Here is an 18,810-nt window from a genome sequence, read left to right as displayed (position 1 = left end):
AGGCCCTGCCCCTCGAGGGGCAAGAGCTCTACCCAGACACTGGGCGAGGAAAGGGGGACCTCACACACCCAGCATGGGACTGAGCATGGCCCCTCTTTCCGCCCCGCCCCCCGGCATATCCTCCGATTCCCACCCTGTTCTGCCTGCCCCTCCACCACCCCTTTCCAGGCAGCCAAGCCCTGGAACCCAGGAGCCCCGCTGGCTCCACAGCGTCAAACTGCGCTGGTGCTGGTGGTGTCCTCCTCACAGAGTCCCCCGGGAGCTGGGCCCACCAGGCCTCAGAGATGGCGCAAGCCCAGCCCACGGCCACCATAGCTCCTCCACGGAGCCTTCAGGTGCATCCTCAGGGAGGCCACCCAAAGTCTGGTCTCGTCCCCGCCCCCCACCCTGCAGGCCCACCCACTTGGCCAGGGTGGACACCAGGCAGGCAGGGTCTGCCTGGGTGCTCTCTCACCTCCTCCCAACGTTGCCTCCTGCACCCTGCCTCCGCCCCCCCGCGCAGCCCCAGGCCAGGCCCAGACCCTGGCGTGCTGAGCTGATCCGACCTCCAGTCTGGCAGCTACCGCACCTGGGGGTTCCTGCCTCATACAGCCTCCATGGGCTTCCCGGCTCCCCTGGCTCCCACCTCCCCTAACCCTATCCCCAGCCGACCCCACGGTGAGACACCAGGAGTTCCGAGTGGAGCCTGTGGAGGAGCCAGCTCCCAGCACCTCCGACCAGACATTCTCCTGCCTTCCTCCCTTCCTCCCGCTCACACCCGGACAGTCCAGCTGCCTGCCAGCCTCCCCCACTCCCTCACAGCTGCAGGACAGGGGCAGCTGCCCAGCGCCGCCCAGCGGCTCAGCCCAGAATCCAAGCTGCCAGCCAGCAGAGCAGGTAGAATCAAAACACGTGCTCACATGCACGCACACACATGCACACATGCTCTCTCTGTAGTGTGCACACACATGGATCTAAACCCATGTGCATACACACATGCACACCCATGAACACACACACATGCACGCGCTCACTGGCTCAGCTCCTGAGGGCTCTGGGACACTCCACTGCACACCCCAAACCCAGGCCACACGCACACAGGAGCATGTGGCCTGCTGGGCTCACATACCAGATGCACGCATGTCATGCAGCACACCCACAGGCCCCTCACAGACACACCAGGGCCCCCAGAAAGAGACTAGCCTACAGTTGCCAGTCTGAAACCACTGTTAGGACACTGGGCTGTCACCACCAGGGCCAGCCTGTACCCTGGGGAAGGGCAGGGTGCCCTGGCAGACAAGGGCAGGAGGCAGATCAGATTCGGCCAGCTCAGCCGGACCCCGAAGCCTCAGCAGCTCATGAATTTTTCAGAGGCTCCCACAGTGCAGATGGAAACCACTGGGGGTCCTGGCGGCCCTGCTCTAAACCACCCGCCAGCCCAGTGGGGGGCGGGAGCGCCTGCCTAGGCTGGCTTCAGGCCTCAGCACCAGCCCTGCATGCACCTCCCTGGGCCCCTGCATCCTCCTAGCAACCCCGGCCCTGAGGCTCTACCCCCGCCCCCGCCGCCAGGGCACACTGTCCAGGCTAGTGTCCCCCTCACCCACGCACTGTCCTATCCAGCTGCCCCTAGGGCTCTCCAAGTTGAGGTCACCCCTACCTACCCAGCTCCACTGCCCACCTGTGGAGGGAAAGAGCCCCCAGCTCCTAGACCTAAGTTTGTCCCTGCGTCTCAGCCCTGCCCGAGGGCCTCAGCTGGACAGCGCTGTGCCTAAGAGCACCTGACCACAGCAGTCATCCACCCTTCCCAACGCCGGCCAGGTGCCACCCGCCCTGTCCTTGGCGGGGCGGGGGCGGGGGGGGGGGGGGCAGGACTCAGGCACTCGGGCCAAGATCAGTGCCCCAGGTCCCCAGAACCTTCCGGAGGCTCTCAAGGCCAGAACTGTTTTTGCAATAACACCGGACTACTTCTCTTCCCTCCTTTCTGCCCTGCACAGTGGCGTCTCCAGCAGTGCATCATGGCGCTGTGTGTGTGCCAGGCATTCTTGTTTTATTATTTTTCCTTTGTAGTGAGATTATGGGTCATTTTGTTTTTCTCTTTATTTTATTTTTCCCATCAGCATTTATCCCCTATACCCTCTTCTGCCTCCGCTCCCCCCACCCCGCCCCTGCAATCACCACACTGCATTTTTTTGTTTAAGATTTGGCTCTTTATTTTTTAGTATGTTTTTATTGATTTCAGAGAGGAAGGGAAAGGGAGAGATCAAAACATCAATGATGAGAGAGAATCATGATCGGCTGCCTCCTGCACGCCCCACACAGGGGATCGAGCCCACAACTCAAGCCTGTGCCCTGACTGGGAATCGAACCATGACCTGGTACATAGGTCAGTGCTCAACCACGGAGCCACGCCAGCCGGGCCACACTGCATTCTTGTTTTAAATCTCTCTGTTTTCATTTCTAGTCTACTTGGCATCCATAGATGCAATCTCAGCGACGTTTGACACTGTGAGGGTCTGAGACGCACAGCCCAGAGTGTAACCTCGGGACTCTGCCCGCACCCCCACAGCCTCCCTCCTGACAGGCGGGCGCATCTCACTCTGACTCTGTAGCACAGGCCCCCGGTGTGGCCAAGACCCACTGAATGCGGGCTGCTCCAGGAACAGCCGGAAATGGGACCCAGTTTGCAGTGCTGGAGGCAGGGGAGCCCCCACCCAGAGGTCAGTGGGAAAATCCCAGGAGAGGTGCCTGCGTGTGCTGCCCCCTTGTGAACACCTGGAGCTATTGCATGCCCCACCAGGCCGTGCTCTCAGATTTCAGCCTCCTCTGTCGCTGTCCTTCCCCAACCCTTCCCACCCCGTGGGGCCAGCCCGAGCCAGGCACCCAGGGTGCAGCAAGGCAGGGGCGAGGCCAGGCTTCAGACTTGTGGGCTTGGGGCTTCTCAGACCTGCCTTCATCAACCCACCCCAAAAGTGGTGCCCAAGGAAGAGACCCTTCCCAGAAGGCCTGCCCTCCACCGCCAGGACTCAGATGGGAATGGGAACGTGCTCTGCCTCTGTCCTCACCTGCTCTTGGGAGTCCACGAGCCTGCCAGGACCGGTGCCCCGCCCTCCACGCACCCACCTGGAGGGCCAGCAGTGGGCCCCCAGCCCAGGCCTCTGCTGTGTGGGCAGCTCACATCGTCCCACCCTCAGCGTCTGGGTGACCAGGGTCCCCAGAAGGGACCAGTGACCAGGACCAGAGGTTGAGGACCCCTCAGGGGCCACACAAGATCCTGTCTCTGGCTGGCAAGTTTCTCTTATTTGACCCCAATTCTAACTGGGCCATGTGTGTAAGACAACTTCCTGGGGCAGGGTCCCACCACTAGACAAAATACACAGACCGGTCTCAGTATCAGGGAAACAGCAAATACTCTGTCAGTGTAAATATTGTGTGGGAGATTTATATTGAAGATTATCCCACTGACCCAAATCCCACTGGGCCTGGGTGTCTTGTGTCTGTATTTGCTGACTCGCCGCCCTCCTGGGAGGTCTCTGCGGGTCAGCCGCCAGCATGACCCCACCCCCGGAAGTGAGTCCAAAGGGCACTCTGCTCCCCGGTCTTCCTGGTCCTACTCCCCACACGCAGCTTCAAGGGCTGGCCCCCTCCACGGGGCGGGTGGGAGACACCAGCAGCCCCTCCACAGGCCTCTCTGAGCCACGTGCCCCCACCCCTCCTGGCTGGCAGCACCCCCGGGGGGGTTGTGGGCTGGATGCACCCCCTGACATTCCAGGCCCCATCCCTGAGACCTGCGCTGTGACCCGCGTGGCAAGAAGGGGTTTTGAGAAGTTCCTAGAGAAGGGTCTTGGGGCGAGATGATCCTGGGTGACCCCGGTGGGTCTTAGATGCAGTTACAAGTGTCCTTGTGAGAGGGAGGCAGAGGGAGACGTGGCGCAGAGGCAGAGATGGAGCTCCAGCCACAGCCCAGGGCCAAGGCCAGGAGGGCCCTACCAGCACCTGGTTTTGTCCCGCTGATTCTGATTTTGGACTGTGAGAGCCCCTTGCTGTCGCTTTAAACAGCCAGCTGTCATTTGTTGCAGGACCTCACACACTCCGGGAGCTTGCTCTTGGCCTGGAGTCTGCCCTGGGAGCAGGTTGGGGTCTGCGTGCTCCACCCTCAGCTCCTGGTGCAGCCCCCACGGGCAGGCTGGCTGAGCAGAGTCCCCCTGCCATCCTGCTCTTGCTGACCAAGGTCAGGCTTGACCAGGGTTTCTGGGGGTGGCATTCCCGGGTGTGCCGGGCCCAGCTGAGGAGCAGGGTGGACACGGTGCTGCTGCAAATGACCGGCTGGGGAGGGAACCCCAGGAAAGTGGATGAGGAACGGTGGTGTGAGAGAATCACTCGTGGGGAAGGGGCCCTCAGCTCTCATCGGTTCTCAGAGACCCCAAAACATCCAGCCCCCCTCCCCCCACGCTTGCAGATCTCAGGGGGAACTGCAAAGCCCCCTCCTGGCAAGCTAGACCAGCTGGACTTGGGACGGCCTCCTGGGCGGGGCCCCACCGCCTCCCTGGGCAGCACAGGACCCGTGCCAGCCCCCCCGCCCCCCCAGCAGGCGCACACAGCTGTGGGGTCGCTCAGTTTATTGGTAAAACGGGCACTGAGCGCGGCGAAGGCTGGATGCGGAAGCGGCGGTGCGGGCTCTTTTCCTCTTGAAGAACTTCCACTGGACCTTGATGGCGAGCATCCAGTCGCTCACGGACAGCCTCTGACAAACGGAGGTGCAGACATGCTTCTGGCGGGGGGGCGGGGCGCCGGGGCGGGGCGGGGGGCGGGGCGCGGCGCCGCCGGGGAGGGTCGCGCCGCGGGCGCCCGCGCTTCACTTGCCCGCCTTCTGCGCCTTCTGCGCCGACTTGGTGACCTTCCCGGCGCCGCCGCTCTTCTTCTCCACGTTCTTGATGACGCCCACGGCCACCGTCTGCCGCATGTCACGCACGGCAAAGCGGCCTGCGGGGAGGGTGTGAGGGCGCGGCGCTCCCGCCCTGCCCGCCCGCCCGCCAGCCCGCCGGGATGCAGCCTGTGGCCGCCGGGCTGGGACCCTCGCTGGGCTCCAGGCCCCGGTAAAATCTGCGTGTCCCTGCGTCTGCGCGGCAGCCGCTAGACTAGCTGTGCGCCTTGGGCGAGTCACTGGGAAAGGGGGCACCACCCCAGACCTGCCCAGGTGCCGCGGGTGCTCCCGGAGCGGGCCCTGCGTCTCCTGCTAAGGCTCCAGGCTAGCAGAAAGTCAAGGCCCCTCCCTGGCGGGGCCCTGGGGCTCGGCCTCCCTCACACCCCACTCACCCAGAGGCGGGTACTGGGAGAAGCTCTCCACACACATGGGCTTCCCTGGGACCATCTCCACGATGGCTGCGTCGCCCGACTTCAGGGACTTGGGGTTGTCCTCCAGCTTCTTGCCGGAGCGCCGGTCTATCTTCTCCTTCAGCTCCGCGAACTTGCAGGCAATGTGGGCCGTATGGCAGTCAATGACCGGGGAGTAGCCCGCGCTGATCTGCCCAGGGTGGTTCAGAATGATGACCTGCGGGCAGAGTGGCATGACACCATCAGTGACAGGTGGGCATCAAGGCAGGGAGACGCCCACCTCCCAGGTCCCTGGGGCCCGGGGTGCTGACTGTGGAAAAAGGTCCAGTGATGGGACAGACCTGGATCCCGAGGTCGGCACTAAGCATTGAAATAAACGGAGATAAACCAACCACGAGAGATAAACAACAGACAGGTGCACTGTTTGAAAGCGCTAGTGGGCGCTTGTATATCAACCCTGGCCAGAACTACGGCGGGGATGATGAAATGGGCCTCAGTTTTTATATTTCAATTACATGTCAATGAGGCCGATTTTTGTCATGTGAGGAAGTGACCAAAGAGGTGCAGTGAACATGTAGAGAATAAAAGCACCAGAGACGTCTCTGGCAATAAAGCGATAAAAGCACTTTCAGGACCCAAGTGGGACCTCAGTGAAGCCCCAAGTGACAGGCCTGGGCTCCCCACAAGTGCACCCTTCCTAGGAGCCCTCAACCCTGTGCCAACCTCTCCAGGCCTGGAGGTCGTGTGTGCAAAGCAAGGGTCTGAGTTCTCCCAATGCCAGGCCAGGGGGTGCCCAGTGCTCGGCCGCTGTGGGCAGCCACTTACTTCACCGAGGATGGCCCCTGACCACCTGCGGGAATGGGCCACCCACCTGGGAGGTGAACTGGGCGGCCTCCTGGGGAGGGTCGGACTTGCTGTCCCCACACACGTTGCCCCGGCGAATGTCCTTGACAGACACGTTCTTCACGTTGAAGCCAACGTTGTCGCCAGGCAGGGCCTCGCTCAGAGCCTCGTGGTGCATCTCCACCGACTTCACCTCGGTGGTGATGTTCACCGGCGCAAAGGTCACCACCATGCCAGGTCGGAGGATGCCCGTCTCCACTCGGCCCACAGGCACAGTGCCAATGCCTGGGCCCAGAGGAAGGGGGCTGTGAGGGGCAGGCGGGCCAAAGGGGTGCCCCTGGTCCTCCCTGGCAAGCATGGGGCCTGGCCACATGGAGGGAGTGCGGGGGCAGGGAGACCCCAGACGAAGCAGACACACAGAGGTGGAAAGGGACTGAACAAGAGTTCCCAGAACCTCTCAGGAGGGGGCCGGGGCAAGGAGAGGCCATCTGGGCTGAGGGTCCCTTCCCTGCCCCCAGGTGAGGCACTGGGCCCAGCCTCTGAGGCTCCTCCTCGTGAGGGGGGAGCACCACCCACCGGAATGACCGGCCCAGCTTCAAAGCCCTGGCCCGGAGCTGTCCCTCAAGGGACATTGGTACCACCCTTCTCATGGGCCTGCTCACACCTGTGTGGCTTCCCACTGGGAGTCTGGTCTCTCCACAGCCCAGGGGAGGTTCCACCCCATCTCCCTGGCTGTGATGGAGGCTCGTGTGACATCACAGTGTGACAGACATGGGCTGGTGGCTGCGCTTATACTGGGTGAGCATGTCCCTGCCCCTGCACACAGGCCGGACACCTCCAGCCACAGACCCTCATGGGTCTCACACTTGGTTATGTCTCTGTGTCAACTCCTGAACAGCATTTCTCACTCCTGGGCAAGGAGGATATGACAGCCCAGGTCAATAGCAGTGAGGGGTCCCCACTCAACAGCAGGCCAGGCAGGGGAAGGTGGAGGTGGGGGTCCTGTGGGCCTCCCCAGGAGGGCAGAGGGTGCAGTCAGTCCACCCCACCCCACCCCCGCCACTACGTGAGGTCCCATGAGGAAATGTGCAATCGCAACGTGCAAACATGCAGCCCAGCAAGACAAACGGCCCTCCAGCTGCACTCAGGCCACAGGGCTGGCACCCCTGTGCCACCGGCTCTTGGCATTGGACCAAGCACTTATCTGGAGGGAGGAAGACCTGGCAAACACTGGGCAGACCGATGGATGGGTGGGGGTGGGCAGCTGGATAGAGGGATAGAGGGATGGGTGAATAGATGGATAGGGTTTTGGGGTGGGTAGGTGAACAGATAGATAGAGGATGGATGAATGGTTGAATGAATATATGGGGGATGGATAGATGGATGGGTAACCCAGAAAGTGTGCAGTGTGGGGGGAGAGGCAGAAAGACCCTGACATCGGGAGCTCGTCTCAGGAAAGAGGTGTGAGGGGCAGAGCTGGCCGAAGTAGGCTGGGCGCCTATAAGAGAGCCCTGTACCCTCACTCACCACCAATCTTGTACACGTCCTGCAGGGGCAGGCGCAGGGGCTTGTCCGTGGGGCGTGTGGGGGGCAGGATGGTGTCCAGGGCCTCCAGCAGGGACACGCCACTGGCGTTCCCTTCCTTACGCTCCACTTTCCAGCCCTTGAACCACGGCATCTGGGCAGGAAGCAGGCAGGCATCGTAGAGACAGCCTGCACCCCACCCCACCCCCAGTCCCAATGGGGGAATCCTAGTGCGGGCACCAACCTGAGGGGGCTGGAGGGCAGGGGAGCTAAGCTCCGCCCTCCACTGTCTAAGGCCCATCGAGATGCTAAACAACTGACCCCTCCCAGCTCACTCCGAACACCACAGAGACACTGGGCAGAGAGATGAAAGGACGCAGAGCCTCCACCTCGGCCCCAACCACACACAGGGTTACTGGCCGAACCAGAGGCACAGAGTCCAGCCTCCGCCCCAGAGACTACGGTGCCCACCATCTCTAGGCACGGCCAACAGAGCATTACCCAGGCTTCTCCTGACAGCAGACCCAGCCCCGTCCTATCACCGAGCCCCCTGCCCACCAGCCCCAGAGGAAGACAAGGCCTGCAGCACCATGCCCAGGTCCATCCCCAGGGACCCTGTCCTCCAGACACCCCAGCTCAACAGCAGTGAGAGGTCCCCACTTGCCAGCAGGCCAGGCAGGGGAAAGTGGAGGTGAGGGCCCTGTGGGCCTCCCCAGGAGGGCAGAGGGTGCAGTCAGCCCCCCAGCACTACATGAGGTCCCACAAGGAAACGTTCAATTGCAACGTGCAAACACGCTGCCCAGCAAGATGGGCGGCCCTCCGGCTGCACCCAGGCCACAGGGCTCCGGGGCTGGCTCTCCTGCAGGTGTCCTCCATGCCCACCACTCTCCGTGTGGGTGGCTGCAGTGCTGGCCAGAGTGAGTGGCCACCCTTCTGGGCCAGGGTGTCCTTGGCTTGACAGTGCCAAGGCACTAGGTCTCGGGTTCAACAAATTCAAAACACCCAGCTCCACTCATCACCTCCTGCCCAGTCAGAGTTCCGGGGACAGTGGCTGCCCAAGTGGCCAGCAGAGAGCCAGCCCTCAGCCCTTCCCAGAGCCCAGCTAGCTCCAGGTTCCAATGGGTGCCCGGAGGCTATGAAAACTAACCCAGCACAGCAGCTCCTGGAGACGGCCCATGGGCCCAGCAGCTGCCATCTCTATAGTGTTGACCTGAGAGGACTGTCCTAGCCAGAGAAGGGGCTGCAGAAGCCTCTGCCAGCCTCGTGTGGTCCCCGAGGACACCCACAGGGGCTGGCTCAGGCACTGATACAGATTAAAGAAGACCAGTAGGGTGCAGAGAGTCTGGGGACAGCCCTCCGACCCAGCGCCCCACCCTGACCTGCCTGACCTTTGATCCAGTGCTCTGGGCCCTGGGGAAGAGGTCTGAGCAGCCCTACCACTTCCCGCCAGGCACTCACATTGGGGGAGGGCTCCAGCATGTTGTCGCCGTGCCAGCCAGAGATGGGCACGAAGGGCACGGTGGCCGGGTTGTAGCCAATCTTCTTGATGTAGGCGCTGACCTCCTTGACGATCTCGTCGTAGCGCTTCTCGCTGTAGGCAGGCTCCGTGGAGTCCATCTTGTTGACCCCCACAATGAGCTGCTTCACGCCCAGTGTGTAGGCCAGCAGCGCGTGCTCCCGGGTCTGCCCGTTCTTAGAGATGCCCGCCTCGAACTCACCCACTCCTGCCGCCACGATCAACACAGCGCAGTCCGCCTGCCCGGAAGGCACAGCACCGTGAGCCCCAGACCTCACCTAGTGTCCAGGCCCCTCCGGGCAGCACACAGGGGCCTGGACAGTCCCTGGGATGGGACCTGGGAATCTCGACCTGAGGGGCAGTGGCAGGGGCTCATCTGTCTGTCTGTCGGTATGAATGCCCTGGCAAGGTCAGGGACTGTCCGAGTCTGTCTGTGGCACAGGTGGCCCGGACACTGGCTGACTGTCCGTACAGGCACCCTGCCTGGTTGAGATACTGAGGCGCTTCATCAGTTGTTTTCGCAACTCTGTACCAGGTGGGGCAAGAGGGGCAAAGGTGGGTCTTGTGCCCTGATGAGGAAGGAGAGGAGACCCGACTACCCTTCGAAGACTCGAGCCCGCACCCAGGTGCCCTCTGAATGGGAGCCCTTGCCGCCCCTCCCGGGCCCCTGTGGCCCCGCAGTCTGCCCACCTGGGAGGTGCCAGTGATCATGTTCTTGATGAAGTCTCGGTGGCCCGGGGCGTCAATGATGGTGATGTAGTACTTGGTTGTCTCGAACTTCCAGAGGGAGATGTCAATGGTGATGCCGCGCTCCCGCTCCGCCTTCAGCTTGTCCAGCACCCAGGCATACTTAAAAGAGCCCTTCCCCATCTGGAGGGGTGGGGGCGGCTCAGGGCGAGCCCGAGACCCAGGCCCAGACCCGCCTGGCCAGCAGACCCGGGGCCATGGGAACAGCACGTCCCACTGGGAACCTGGAACTCTCTGAGGAACACTCAGAACTCAACCCAGGTGCGGTACCCTGGCTCCCCAGGCCCAGCCTCCTGCCTCCTAAATGGGCGCAACTCGGGCATCCACCAGTAGGTGGCGCAAGGGCCTGTGACCGGCTCTGAGAGAAGCCGCAGGCCAAAGCCCTCCCCTGGTGGTGGCTCCCCTTTATTAGGAGCTAAACCCACTCCCCCAAGATCCCTGCCTCAGCCAGAGGCCGACACCACCACTGGGTTTAGGCTGTCAAATCAAAACCCCTCTGAGATCTCTTTTTAAAGAAAGAAAGAAATCGAATGAGGTCACAAGCAAGGGCCCGCTCTCCAGCTCTTTCCCTAGTCAGCCCGGCTTCCCGGCTTCCCGGCTTCCCGCAGCTCCGAGGCTCCTGCGCCCCTTCCTGGCCCACCTGAGCAGGGGAAGCAAAGCCAGGCTGCTCTCTGCACATACCTGTGCCCAGTGCCAGAGAGACCCCCATGCCTGGGGGCCAGGGCTGTCATTAGGAGAGCAGCCTTGGTCACTGCCCAGGTGGACACAGCTCCCTCCCATGGCCGTGCAGACAGGGCTCTGCCCTCCCGGAGGCTGCCCAGCCAGAAGGGGCCACCCAGACAGGACCCCAAAGACCGGAACCATATGCCCTGAAAACACCCTCAACCTCCCTCCAGCTCCAGGCCCACAGGGAGAAGTGACACAGCTTTGGGACCCAGGCATGGAGGGAGGTAGCTCATAGCACCTGACCCCGCCCCATGGCCAGAAGCTGTCCCCTCCCTGGCCCTGGTCCCAGCTACTCTGTCATCCCGGTGAGAGCCCACACAGCTCCCCCAAATGGGGGCTTCTCACAGAGCTCAGGGTGGGGGCAAGGGGTGCAGAAAGCAGGCCCCCACTCCATGGCCACTTCCCACCCACAGTGGCCAAAGAGCAGCTTCAAGAGAGGGGAGGTCAGCTCACGGGACCCGCCCTCATCCTTACCAAGCCCCCCTCCCCCTTCCCTCAACAAAGGGCACCTCCCTGGACAAGCAGCCCTCCCCAGTCTAGCACGAGAAAATGGAGCTGATGGGCTCAGTGCCCATCAATCAGCTATTAATAGCACCCTGAGTCCTGGCCCAGCCCTGGAACAAGCGAGGGCAGTGCCACCTCCAGCCCCAGACCTCAGCGCTGGGGACACGGGAACCCAACCCTGGGGGGCACGAAAAACAGGCTCCAGGGCTCTCAAGTCCAGCGTGGCAAAATGTTCCAGAACCGTCTGTGCAGGGCAGAAATGCGATCTCCAAGCTACCCCTTACCCTGGGCCAGTTCCAGCAAGCCATCTTCCTCCCACCAAGCACATCCTCAGAGAGAGGCAGCCTGTGCTCCCCCCACACCACTCCCATCCGGACCCTCTGAGGCACACATCCCCACACAGGGTCCTTTAGGGCTCACACCCCTCTTGCCCTGGAGGAGAGATGCCAGTCACATCCCCGGGGGCTGAGGCCAGCCTAGCCTCGGAGCGGAACCGCCCTCACCCCCGCCCCCGACTCACCTCGGCAGCCTCCTTCTCAAACTTCTCAATGGTCCTCTTATCGATGCCCCCACATTTGTAGATGAGGTGGCCTGTCGTGGTGGACTTGCCTGAGTCCACGTGGCCGATGACCACGATGTTGATGTGGGTCTTCTCCTTGCCCATGGTGTTCGGGGGTGGGAAGGGCCGTGCGACCTGGGGGGCTCTGGCTCGGGCAGGAGATGCTGAGCAGTGGCTCTGTGGGGTGATGGTGGGGGCACAGGGGGCAGAACCTTAGAAAGAAACCCAGCAAAGATGCAGCCCTGCACAGGCAGCAGCACATCTGGCCACAGACCTAGCCCCCAGGCCAGGCCAAGTCCCCACGCTCCGTGGGAAGGTGAGACCCAGCCGTGCCTGACCCAGCTGAGCAAGGTGGCAATCCAAACAGCCCCCATGAACATATCAAGGCCCACAGAGCCCCCATGAAAGAGTCTGACCCCCACCTGGAGACACGGAAACACACAGGGTGGACAAGCCCCATGACCAGTCAGGAGCCCGGGGATGTCACCTTGCCAGCTCTCCAGTGCCCTTTCCCCATGCTGTTCTCTCACCCCAGGTCTGGGCAGGACACTGTCCCCCACCCCCACCCGCAGAGCTGCGCAGAAGGAAGGCCAGTGCTCCCCATTCTCAGGCAGGGACAGGGACACGCCATCTTCCTCTCCCTGCCTGGCTGGCACCAGAGACTCGCTGGCCTCAAGCTCCAACAGGACGGAGGTGCCCAGATCAGGGGCCCAGAATAGCCCAGCCCTCCCCCTCTGGGCAGGGGGCAGACAGTAGGGGGGGTGTCTCTGCTCTGTCCACAGGAGGAAGAATCTGGCCCCTCAGCCTGGTAGGGACCAAGGTAGGGGGGCACCCTTTCCCTCTTCCTTGTGGTCAGGGCCCAGGGCCAAGCCCCTGCCCCATCCTGGAGGCCATGAAGAACCCTAGGCTGCCCAAGAGGGGCCAGGCGGCTGGGAGGGAGAGCAGACACTGGCGTGTGGACCCCAGGTGGACCCCAAAGGGGTGAGGGGAGGGGCTGCTGACCAGGTCCCCGGGTCCCTCCGCCTCCCCCTCCCCCATTCCGTCGCCCGGACACCCCCACAAGCCCCAGCACTGACTCCCCTGCCCCAAACCTGCAGACACCCAGGCGGTCCCAAGGTCACGGCGCAGGGCAGGGAGACAGCCACCGCCCAGGAGCCCGGCCCCAGCGGCCGCCGCCACCGCCACCGCGTAAACAAGCACCACCGAGGAGCCCCCACCCCACGCCCGCCGTGGAGACCGACCCGGTGTCGGGTCCCGGCGCGCGGGGTGGGCGGCAGGTCCCTGCGGTGGCGAGCAGCGCAGCTTCGCTAGGCGCGGGGTCCAGAGCCCTCTGCCCCCAGGACCGGTCCCTGGCAGGGAGGGGACCCTCCGCGGAAAGCTGGGGGCGGAGGCGGGGACTCGGGACCGAGCGTCCTTACCCGGAGCCGGGTCTCAGCCAGAGGGACTGGCGGCGCGGGCGCCGCGGTTTTATCCTCCGGGAGGGGTCCACCTATTGGCGCGCGGGCGCAGTGCGCGGCGCCTGCAGCTCGGCAATGCGGCAGCCGGGCGCGCGGGCGCGCGGGCGCGCGGGCGGGCGGGCGGGGCGCGGAGCAGGGACGCGCGAGGAAGATGCGGGAGGGAGCGGTACAAAGGCGCCGAGACCAGACGCACCCGGAGGGGGGCGGGGGAGCTGGGGGCAGGGAGAGGGAGACGGGAAGGAGGGAGGCCCGAGATGGAGAGAGGTGCCAGCGGAGAAACAGCCAGAGACCGAGGACGGAGAGCAGAGGCGGAGGCCAGGCTCAGGCTCACCCAGAGAGAGAAGTGGGGAGAGAACCTGCAGAAAGATACTTCGAACATAAACGGAGGTCCCAGGGGTGCGGCCTACGGGGATAAGGTGGCAGGGGTGCTGGGCAGGTAGCAGGGCAGGCCTGGGGGCTGGGGACAGCCTGAGGTGGGGTTCTGGGGCCAGGGGCAGGCCTGGCCCTGCGTGTTTGGTGCCTGTTCTGAGGCATCTCCAGGATGCAGCCCGGAGGAACCTGCTTGTCTGCAGGCCCCTGACCCACCTGCCTGCCACACAGGCTCACCACGCAGGCCCCCAAGCCAGGCTCCTCCCTGCCTGGCCCCGTGGTGCGGCCGGGAGCGCTGGCCTCCAGGGCCCCTCAGCGTGGCCTGAGGTTGCTTGGCAGATCTGCTCAGACCACCCTCCCTTAAGGCCCCTGGAGAGGGCCATTTCCACCTGGACCCCTCTCAGTGGAGACACTCAAAGTCTGTCCCCAGAGCACTGCCCCCCAATATCTTAAAGGGCTGTCCTGGTGTTTACGTGTGCTTGGTGCTCCCCAGGGACAAAGAGTTGCCAATGCAGTAATCTGCTCCAGGAGTCCCAGGCTGTGGCCCCTCAGCCTCTCTCGCTCTAGGTCCTGGTGGGGGTAGAGTTTCAAGCCGTAGATGGCCCCATTCTGTAGGGGGGCGGCCTGGGGACCCTGGCCAGACCAAGGTAATGGCCAGGGGGTTTCAAGGAGAGGAATGGGGAAGCCCTGTGTTGTGTGGAGACCAAGGCTATGGGGCTCCTGGGACCTGCGTCCTGACAGGTCATGTTTCCATCATCACGTGGCCGGTGGCTGCTCCCATCTGCCTGGACCCTGAGGACAGGCATGTCGCTCTCTGTAACCACAGGCTCTGGGAGGAGGTGGGGCAGGGTCTCAGGAAATGTGTTGAGTGGGTGAGTGCAGAGGCCCAGTGCCCAGCACTCCCCACTGGGGGGTGCAGTGGGGAGCCCCCACGGGTCAGGAAGTGAAGCGTGGCCAGAGCAGTGGTTAGGGCCCAGCAGGTCTCCCGGGCCAGTGAGAGGGTCTCTCAGGGAAGGTTGGGCCCAGCCCAGGGCTGTCCCGGGTCTGCCCCACCCTCAGACCCACAGACCGGGCAGATGACCCCACACTTCCCAGTGCTGCTGATACCATCAGACAGAAGCCAGGGAGTAAAAATAAACGCCTGGTGAGAGAGCGACGCCACGCCTGCCCCCAGCTGCTCTCTATATTTAATGCATCCCCTCCGGCCTGAAGGTTACTTGGGATTTGGGAGCCACTGGGACTGGCCGAGGTGGGGATGGGCCAGAAAGGGGGCAGGAGGCCAGGGTCCCCGGGACACCCAGTCCAGCTTCCCCTGGGAGACCCCAGCATCAGCACCCTCGTGCCTGTAGCCTCAAAGGGCATTTGTCAGACACCCTCACACAAAGGGCTGAGCCCCACCCTCTCATCCGGCTCCCTGGCAGCTGGCGGCACCAAATTGCCCCGTGGTGCCGGTGCCAGGGCTGGCCGGGCCCGTGGCCTGCTGCGTCCAGAGCAGTCGCCGCTGCTGGTGGAATGCAGTGTCCGCCCGAGGCCTGCACACTGACCTGGGGAGGGGTGTCAGGTGGTTTCTTCAAAGGGCCTCCAACTCACAGCGGCCCGCCTGCAGCTGAGCTGCCCTGCAGACCCAGGGAACCAGGCGACTCAGCCATCTGGAGACACTCCGCACGCGGACTCTGAGGCTAAGTAAGCTAGATACTCCAGAACAACACGCCAACCATGCAGGACAGCTCCGACCACCACCCAGCACCAAAGAGCTACTGCACAGCCACTGACCATCGGCGGCGCTTAGTGGCCATAACTAGGGGTTAGTACTGAGTAACTGCTAGATACGCACAACCTGTGCACAGCCACGGTCACTCCCCGAGTGCTGTGCGGGGCTGGCTGGCACCCACGGACCAAGGGCCAGCTGGGCACAAGGAAGCAGCGCACAGTGCCCAAGGCCGCAGAGCCAGGACGGCAGTTTGCAGTGTGCTCTGAAGGCCTGAGCCAGAGCTCAGCCGAGCTGCCCGCCCTCACACTCCCTTCTCTCACACAGCAGCCTCTGGTCCCCTGTGGTGACCCTGTAGCAGCCAGCAGTTGAGGACTTTAGCCAGCCAGGCTGGTGCAGCCTCACAGCATACTTTCAGGGGCCGGAGGAAGGGGTGCAGGCCCCGCCCCCTCCCTTGGCCCCCAGGCCCAGCCAATGGGAAGTTTGGGAGACACAGGCACCCCCTCTTTGGCTGGCTGGGGTTTCAAGCCTGGGAAAGAAGATCCTGCTAAAATTAACGGTTCTCAAGCTGTCAGGCCTGGAAATAAACACGTCTCCCATTGGCTGCCGGTGATGTCACTGCCGGCTAACAATAACCTGCGGATGCAGAAGGCAGCCCCTGGGCCTGGGCCGTCCTGTGGGGCCGGGACAGCAGGGGGGGCTGCCACGCAGATGACTGTCACTAGGCTGAGTCTGGGCAGGGCAGGGGCAGGGCTGAGCTTAACTCTGGCCTCAGGTGTCTCAGAATGACCTCAAGCCCTGGCCTTGGGTCATAGGCTGCCCTCTGTCCCCAGGACATCAGTGTGCACCCTCCTGTGTAGAGTCAGTCAGTCTCCCAGACTACCTGGGCAGCAGGGCCCTTGGGGACAAGCCCCCCGCCCCCCCCCCCCCCCCCCCCCCGTCCTCTGGGCCCAGCACCCAGGAAACCGAGCTGTCTGCAAGGTGCAAATTAAGTGTTCTCCATGGTACACCAAAGCAAGGTCATGGCCCCTAAGTTAGAGGAGGGGAAGGCAGGGGGCAGGGACAGGGATGAGGGGACAGGCTAGCCATATGCACACCAGCTAGATCCCACGCAAGCCAGGGGCCCCACAAGCCAAGTGAAACAGGAGGAGGGGTGATTTACTGGACAATCTAGGCCCCCAAACACTCCACCCTACCACTCTCTGGGTCTGGGAGGGCACCAGGCCAGCCTGAATCTGCCAGGGAAGCCCACACCCTCAGGAGGAGGAGGGAAGCCTGGCCTGCCCGCTTCCTTCCCAGGGGCACTTGGGCCATAGGAGCTATCTGGGTCCCCTGTGCCTGCAGCACAGTGAAGGAGGGAGCCGTTGCCATAGTGAAGGCGCAGGCAGCTCCACAGGCTCCTCTCTCCCCTGCCCAAGGCCTTCACTCCCCAGGAGCCAGGGTGGCACGTGTGTGCAGCAGGCGCCCACACTAGAGCTTGGCCTCTGCCCTGCACAAGCCCAGTGCCCACCTGCTCCAGGGGAGGGGGTCTGGCGGCCATAGAATAGAGTGGCAGGGGCCTCACACACCATCCTACCCACACAGGCTGGGGGCAGAGAAGGGGCAGCCCGGGAGTTGCAGGCTCGGGGGCCCTCCTTCCCCAGTTGGGTCCAGGTTCTCTTGGGGGCTGACCAAAAGCAGAGCTGCCCTCCTGGGACCTGCACTGAGCGAAGGAGGGGCACAGAGCTCAGCCAGCCCCCAGAGGCTCAAGGGGGAGATCTCTGGGCAGAATTGCCTTGGGGAACCTGAAGCTCATTAGCAGCTTAGAGCCTGTTCTCACCTCCTGCCTCCAGAGCAGGAGAACAGGGGCGGCCCTCAGCCATGAGCAGGCCCGGGAAGCAGGCAGCAGCTCCTTTGGCAGGTGGCGGAGCCCGGGAGCCTCCCTGCCCAGGAAAGGCTCTCCCCACACCCGCAAGCCCCAGGAGGCTGGACGTGGTGCGGGGAAGGACGGGGTCCTGACGGAGACCTGGCCCTGGAACCCTGAACTGTGCACTTTGGTTAGTTTTGTCATGAGAATTTTATCTCAGTAAAAAGACTTGGGTATTACAACTTTCCATATTCTTCTATTTTAGAAATGCCTTAGTTATTTGTCTTTCTTTCCATACCAATTTTAGGATCTGCTTGTCTCTATCTTCAAGACTCTTGCTGGATTCTCACTGGAATTGCATGAAATCTAGACATCAATTTGGAGTGAATAAGTGGTTTTTCTCCATTTACTTAGGCATTTATTTAGTTAGGGGAGAGAGAGAGAGAGAGAGAGAGAGAGAGAGAGATGTCATTCCACTTATGTCTGTGTTCATTGGTTGATTCCCATCTGTGCCTGACCTGGGGAAGGAACCCCCAACCTTGGCGCATCGGGATGCTCTGACCGGTGAGCCACCCAGCCAGGCCTGGGCCGTCTTTGGTTTCTTTTGTCAGCACTTCCTTTTTAGCGCCCAAGTTCTGCACAGGTTTGTTTAGGTGTTTCATGGGCAGAGAGTTGCCCACGAATGGTGTTTGTAAATTTTTTTAAATTTCTGCATCTACTTGTATGTGTAAATTGCTAGTATGTAGAAGTTGGAGTGGTTTTTGTGTATTGATTTTGCATCTTGCAGTCATCCTTCAGTTAGCTTTTTGTAGATTCCGTGATGCCAGATCATCATGTAGCCCATGAACAGGGACGCCCTGGCCTCGCTCAGTCCTGGGGAAGGACTAGCCTTTCTCCGTCAGGGCGGTGGCCGCTGGCTGAAGGGCTCACAGCTCTGACTGGGCAGCGGCCGCCCTTTCCACTCCTCTTTGCTGAGGTTTCGCCAGGCTCCCTCCATCGCTCACATGGGTGTTTCTACAGCAGCTGCTGCAGGCCTGTCTGAGCGTCCGGCACCCGGGCCAGCTCGCCTCACAGCCAGCGAGTGCGTCCCCCGGCCCAGGTGCTCCTGGTGTTTTATGCTGAGTAATTTTGCATTTTATCCTGCAGTTTAGCATTTTTGATGAATAAACTCTTATCAGTTGGTTGTGTGCCTTGGGTTGAACTCCAAAGCCCAGCGGGGTTGCTGCTCAGTGTTTCCCAAGATCAAACACTTGCCATGGGGAGTGTGCTGACCTCCTTGGTCCTTCCTGCTGAAAGCCTGTAATGCCTTCTGTTACGTTGCTCGCCCTCTCACCAAATGCCCCTGCAGAAAGCCTGCTGCTGCTGTGCTCCGCAGCTGAGGGCAGAAGAGACACCATCCCTGTTCCTGGAAAGTTTGCTTCACCAACAAGTAAACCGATTGCGCTATTTCCAGAGTAAGACGTGCTGTAAACAACGACCGCATCTAACTTTCACTGTGCACCTACTAAGTGCTAGGCACCAGTCCAAGCATGCACATGGAGCATCTGAACCTCAAAATAGCCCTGTGAGTCCTGCACTCCCCACCTCTCAGAGTAGGCAAACGCAGGACAGCTGTTGCGCTGCTCCCCCGGCACATCATCTGGCCACACCAGTGCCTCCCACGTAGTAGGCGTTTATTAACTCTAGAGGCCGATGCGCCAA

The 18,810-nt window shown here is 62.3% G+C and overlaps 1 protein-coding gene across 1 annotated transcript; it reads right to left on the bottom strand.

Annotated features, from left to right (window-relative positions):
* Positions 1–4,580: 4,580 nt before the first annotated feature.
* On the bottom strand, positions 4,581–13,246 carry EEF1A2 (eukaryotic translation elongation factor 1 alpha 2). Its single transcript, XM_070419589.1, has 8 exons — positions 13,148–13,246; positions 11,691–11,906; positions 9,884–10,063; positions 9,136–9,432; positions 7,681–7,831; positions 6,182–6,438; positions 5,293–5,527; positions 4,581–4,959 (listed from the first exon to the last, which is right to left on the bottom strand). The coding sequence occupies exons 2-8, from the start codon at positions 11,832–11,834 to the stop codon at positions 4,832–4,834; spliced, it is 1,392 nt and encodes a 463-aa protein (XP_070275690.1). The 5' UTR covers positions 11,835–11,906; positions 13,148–13,246; the 3' UTR covers positions 4,581–4,831.
* Positions 13,247–18,810: the final 5,564 nt, after the last annotated feature.

Source organism: Myotis yumanensis, unplaced genomic scaffold (genome assembly GCF_028538775.1).
Source record: "Myotis yumanensis isolate MYYU_CA2020_CCGP unplaced genomic scaffold, mMyoYum1.0.hap1 SCAF_7, whole genome shotgun sequence".
In the NCBI taxonomy this organism is placed as follows: domain Eukaryota; kingdom Metazoa; phylum Chordata; class Mammalia; order Chiroptera; family Vespertilionidae; genus Myotis; species Myotis yumanensis.
This window is presented reverse-complemented; position numbering and strand designations above follow the sequence as displayed.